Source organism: Ascaphus truei, chromosome 6 (genome assembly GCF_040206685.1).
Source record: "Ascaphus truei isolate aAscTru1 chromosome 6, aAscTru1.hap1, whole genome shotgun sequence".
NCBI lineage: Eukaryota > Metazoa > Chordata > Amphibia > Anura > Ascaphidae > Ascaphus > Ascaphus truei.
The window spans coordinates 78084393-78090012 of NC_134488.1; the positions used below are offsets into that span (position 1 = coordinate 78084393).

The following is a 5620-nucleotide window of genomic DNA, read 5'->3' on the forward strand; positions in this document are numbered from 1 at the left end:
CACATTGAATAATTTTGTGGACTGTCTTCAAGTTCTATTCTTCATGATTTAATTTTTAATAAAATGAATATTAAAGGTCTCTCACCAGTTTTTGTGATTCCAGTATATTTTCAAAAGTTAACTTTTTAAAATGTGTCTTTAGAACATTTAATAAGCCCTTTACACCACAAAATACACATTGAGCAACAACAACAACAACAAACAATATTATTACACGTATACATAGATTAATGGAAATAATGTGCGAGGAACTCATTCCCTGTCCCAAAAAAAACTAACAATCTAAGAAATTACCTGATTATGTCATAATGTTTCTTACAAACTTATTTTAAGGTACTGTACTTGGTAGCATAAGATATGCTGCAGTCTTATGCAGATCATCACCTTAGCCATTGTTACTTCACTGTTACTTTGTTAGATACTCAGAGGCATATACATTTTAGCACCTGCTGCAAATTCACTTCCTTAGAAAACTCAATTGATATTAGCAGCAAATAATATGATGATCAAAAGTAGATGGCATATTCTTTTTGTGACATCAGAAATCTAGAATCTTTGCTCTTCTGGAGTTCTTTTTTATATTAGACAAGTAAAAGTTCAAATTAACCCAACCCAACCCAAGAAGCTTTAGGTGTTGCTGAAAATGTTTGATTCCAAGATTTTAGAAATTCCAGCAGTGATTTTTGACAATGGATCAGGATTATGCAAGGCTGGAATAGCTGGTGACAACGCTCCACGGTCAGTTATTACCTCAATTGTCGGTCGTTCAAAAGCCAAATCAACTATGTTGGGGGCAGGCCAGAAGGAATATTACATTGGAGAAGAAGCTCAGTCCAAGAGAGGAGTCCTAACTTTGAAGTATCCAATTGAGCATGGTATAGTAACATCTTGGGATGACATGGAGAAAATCTGGAGACATATGTATGATTGTGAACTTCGACTGAAAGCTAGTGAGAGGCCAGTGTTATTGACAGAAGCACCTTTAAATCCATTACAGAACAGAGAGAAGATGACAGAAATTATGTTTGAGGGTTTTAAAGTCCCTGCCATGTATGTTGCTGTGCAGGCTACACTGGCACTATATGCTTCTGGTCGTACCACAGGCATAGTTATGGATAGCGGCGATGGAGTCACCCATACAGTGCCTATTTATGAAGGTTACTGCTTACCACATGCTGTGTCCAGGCTTGATATTGCAGGCCGAGATATCACTGAATATTTCATGAGGCTTCTTTTGGAAAGTGGACATTCCTTTGTAAGCACTGCGGAGCGGGAGATTGTAAAAGACATGAAGGAGAAACTTTGTTATGTGGCCTTAGAGCCAAGCCAGGAACTTAAAAGGAATGCGGAAGAAATCATGAAAGACTATAAACTCCCGGATGGAAACATCATTAAAGTTGGCAATCAGCTGTTTCGTGCTCCAGAGACACTATTTGTACCAGGTAACATTGGAATTGAGGCACCTGGGGTACATCAAATGATTTACAACAGCATTGTGAAATGCGACATAGATGTACGTAGGAATCTGTATGGTAATGTACTTTTGTCCGGTGGTTCCACTCTGTTTCATGGACTCGATGAAAGAATTTTAAAGGAGATGCAACTTCAGGCACCAAGTGGGGTTCCAGTAAGGATAATAGCACCACCAGAGAGGAAATATTGTGTGTGGATCGGAGCCTCCATCCTTACTTGCCTAACATCCTTTAAGCAAATGTGGGTCACTGTCAGAGATTATAAAGATTTTGGCCCATCTGTCGTTCATAGAAAATGCTTTTAAGTAGGCTGCCGTCTAACCATTTCTGTGTCACTAAATGTGTTCTGTTCTTTAAAAAAAAAACAAAAAAAACCCCCAGTGACATTTAGCTAAAAGAAACAAGAAAGGAGCTTTACGATGAACCACACTTTGCTAAATAAAATGTTTAAAAATTGTGCATTCTCTATTTTAGTATGTTTATTTTAAGAATTTCACAATCCAATATTATACAAAAAGTCTATTAATTGTATATTTATTAAATAGCATGAGTTGAAGTAAGCTAAGGTGACAGTCTAAGATGATCTGTCACTTCTACTATGTGTAGACCGTGAACAGAGCAAAAGTTTGTTCTTATGACATTGGAATTCAGTTTTGCTTGTTAAAAAAAGACGCTACACAACTGTGTCATAGTCTTCCACAAAAACTTTAACATTAAGTTAAAGGGGCATTTGCACTTAGCAGACAAACATATTTTAACATCTTACAGATGCAATATTCTTCATTAACAAGGTACACTTTTTTTTCTGTTCAATGAAATATGAAAAGTTTTGGTCAGGTAAATCTGTATTCATTCACTAATTATCATTCATTTGATAAAATATTCAGAATATGTATACTGATTTCTTTAAGGCATTTATTGCCTAGGTTTAACCAATTAATCATATTACTGTTATTACTTAACTTTGTTCATTTAAAAAAAAAATACATTTATTGTAGTTAGTCATTCCAGTGTAAAACAGATTATTTTGAAGTTAAGAAACAAATGCATATTTCAAATAACTTAACTTTGTTATTTTTTTTTTATATTTTTTTTTATTAAGAAAAAATATAAAAGGTTACAGACATTTCATATTCCTACTGTAGGTAAACCTGTCATTTATGTATATCTTTTTGAGATGAGTAAAATGTTCAGTACTTATAACCCAGATAAAGTATATGTAACATTGTCCATTATTACATGCTGGTTCATTGTCTATTATTACATAACTGGTACAATGTTAGGTTTTGTACATACTGTACACATAAAATGTTATCACTTCAGAAGCTGGCTCTTGCAGACAACAGAATTGCTGACTGTGTTTAGTGAATACCAGATATTGTTAGTTTTAGCATTCAGTATTTAACATATAGTGGCTTATATCGGGAAAACATTGAATGCTTCATTAGAATGTTTGATCCAAAGATTTTGGATGCTTTGGCTGTGATTTTTGACAATGGATCTGGATTTTGCAAGGGTGGAAGATCTGGCGAAAATAGTCCACAATCTGTCTTCCCCACCGTAATTGGTCGCTCTAAGGCCAAGTCAACTGTGATGAGAGGTGGTCAGAAAGACTTTTACATTGGAAATGAGGCAATGTCAAAAAAGAGCATTTTAACTTTGAAATATCCTATTGAACGAGGTTTAATCACAGCATGGGAAGATATGGAGAAAATCTGGAAGTATGTCTATGAACAGGAGCTGAGGATGAAGGCCATTGACAGACCTTTGCTAATGAGTGAGCCTCCTTTAAATCCATTGCAGAACCGAGAGAAAATGGCTGAAGTTATGTTTGAGACACTTAAAGCCCCTGCTATATACCTGTTGGTGCAGGCTACACTAGCATTATATGCATCAGCACGAACCACAGGTATAGTTGTGGACTGTGGATTTGGAGTCAGCCAAGCAGTACCTATTTATGAAGGATATTATCTTCCCCATGCTGTTTCCAAGATTGATGTTTCAGGCAAGGATATTACAGAATATTTTGCCAAGCTTCTTCTAGAATGTGGTCAACCTTTTTTCATGTCAGCCGATAAAGAAATTGTAAATGACATTAAGGAGAAAATATGTTACGTGGCTTTAGATCCTAACCAAGAAATAAACAAAAGAGGAGAACTACTTAAAGACTATACACTTCCTGATGGGAAGGTAATCCAAATTGGAAACCAGCTGTTCCGTGCGCCTGAGATACTGTTTTACCCAGCCACCATCGACATTGAATCTCCTGGGATACATAAAATGATTTTCAAAAGTGTGATGAAATGTGATTCAGAAATCCGAAGAAAATTATATGGAAATATGATATTAACTGGTGGTTCTACTCTTTTCCCTGGACTTCATGAGAGGGTTTTAAAGGAGATACAGCAACAAGCCCCCAGTGGCATTCCAGTTAGGATTATTGCACCCCCTGACAGGATGTTCTCTGCGTGGATAGGAGCTTCCATAATTACTTCTTTAACATCGTTCAAGCAAATGTGGGTCACCAGCAATGACTACAAAGATTTTGGCCCTACTGTAGTTCACCGTAGATGCTTTTAGGTTTAGCAGAAGCCTTAAACAGTGTCAATAAACAAAAGGAAGTGCAGTCAATTTTCATGGGTAATTAAAGTCAAAGAATGAAATGTTTGTCTGTGAATCTGTTTTACATATTTAAATAATCATAATTATGTACAAGTACTATGAGGTAACTTGCATTAAAGTCAATTGAAGAGAAGAAAATAAGCGTAACATTAATTTAAGCTTCCTATGCCGATATAAAGCATAAGGGTTTTATATGAACTCTTTTTGCAAACTAGCTTTTGTAATAGCAGCACATTTTAGCTCGCATTAGTTGTTCAATTCTATATGAATCTTTATATTGTCCTCAGTAGGATACTGTATTTCATATTGTAGGCCAGCGGTGCGCAAACTGGGGAGCGCGAGACTGATTGTGGGGGGGGGGGGGGTCGCCGGGTTTATAGTGGCCCCTCGCACTTCCCAAAGGCACTTAAATTAAGTGTCAGGGGAGCTGCAGGGCCTCTGTAAACCTAACTTACCTTGACTCCAGCGGCTTCTCACACCCGTCGCCATGGCAACGCGGCATCAAATGACGCAGCAAGGTCATGTGACATCACGTTGCTATACCAACGTGGCGTCATGACGCCGGAGGGGAGGTGGGGGCGCGGAGTTGAGGGGACCGTCAGCAGGGGGGCACAGGGAAAAAAGTTTGCGCCCCCCTGTTGTAGGCTATATCTGTTAAATTCCGGGCATTATTGAAATCCCTGCGTTCTGATAGGTTAAAATTCCAGGTATTATCCATTCAGTAATAGTCCAGAATTTTTGGCACTATGCCAAGTTTTGCAGCCAATCAGCTTTCAGTTCTCATACTCACAGATTGATAGCAGCTCTTGGACAGGAAACAATAGCATGACACTAACTCCTCCCCCACCCTGCCGACAGAGAGCTCCGCATAAGGCCTGGATTATAGTACTTGCATGCACGTGATGGACCGCATAGCTTCACACACGCATGTTGCCCAAGCAATGTGTACACTGAGCTGCAGGCGATTGGGGAGGTGTGGCGGACATATCACCAAGCTGGTTCGGACTAATTTGCTGGACCACTCACGTGACGCGGACGTCACGCGGCCACGCTTGAAGACATGTATTTTCAAACCCTGCGGTGTGTTTTGTGGGTGTAGAGGAGAACTGCAGTGTGTGTGTCTGTATGCTATGTGTTTTGTGGGTGTAGAGGGGGCAGCAGAGTCTGTTTTGTTGGTGGGTATGTGTGTGTGTGTCTGCAATGTTTGTTCTGTTGATGTGGGTACAGAGGGGGGGGCATCAGGGTCTGTTTTGTTACGTGTGCCTGTGTCTGCAGTGTGTTTTATGGATGTAGAGGGTGGGCTGAAGAGTGTGTTTTGTGTGTGTGTGTGTGTGTGTGTGTGTGTCTGTGTGTGTGTGTGTGTGTGTGTGTGTGTGTGTGTGTGTGTGTGTGTGTGTGTGTGTGTGTGTGTGTGTGTGTGTGTGTGTGTGTGTGTGTATGTGTCTGCAGTGTGTGGGTTTACAGGGGGGCTGCTGTGTGTGGATTTATAGGTGGCTGCAGTGGTTGGTTTGCAGGGGTGCTGCAGT

The 5620-nt window shown here is 39.3% G+C and overlaps 2 protein-coding genes across 3 annotated transcripts; both read left to right on the plus strand.

Moving 5' to 3' along the window:
- Positions 1 to 239: 239 nt before the first annotated feature.
- On the plus strand, positions 240 to 1777 carry LOC142496498 (actin-1-like). Of its 2 annotated transcripts, XM_075603172.1 has the most exons (2): positions 240 to 261; positions 675 to 1777. In XM_075603172.1, exons 1-2 carry the CDS (start codon positions 240 to 242, stop codon positions 1775 to 1777), a joined length of 1125 nt encoding a protein of 374 aa, XP_075459287.1. The 2 variants fall into 2 exon arrangements, with proteins under 2 accessions (XP_075459287.1, XP_075459286.1); XM_075603171.1 differs by lacking the exon at positions 240 to 261 and having other exon boundaries at positions 644 to 1777.
- Positions 1778 to 2921: 1144 nt separating this feature from the next.
- LOC142496499 (actin-related protein T2-like) lies at positions 2922 to 4052 on the plus strand. The gene has a single exon (XM_075603174.1). The coding sequence runs from the start codon at positions 2922 to 2924 to the stop codon at positions 4050 to 4052; it is 1131 nt and encodes a 376-aa protein (XP_075459289.1).
- Positions 4053 to 5620: the final 1568 nt, after the last annotated feature.

Bases quoted from the DNA above. Each gene is read 5' to 3' on its own strand.
- LOC142496499 (XM_075603174.1), top strand. From the start codon at position 2,922: ATGTTTGATCCAAAGATTTTGGATGCTTTGGCTGTGATTTTTGACAAT.
- LOC142496498 (XM_075603171.1), top strand. From the start codon at position 644: ATGTTTGATTCCAAGATTTTAGAAATTCCAGCAGTGATTTTTGACAAT.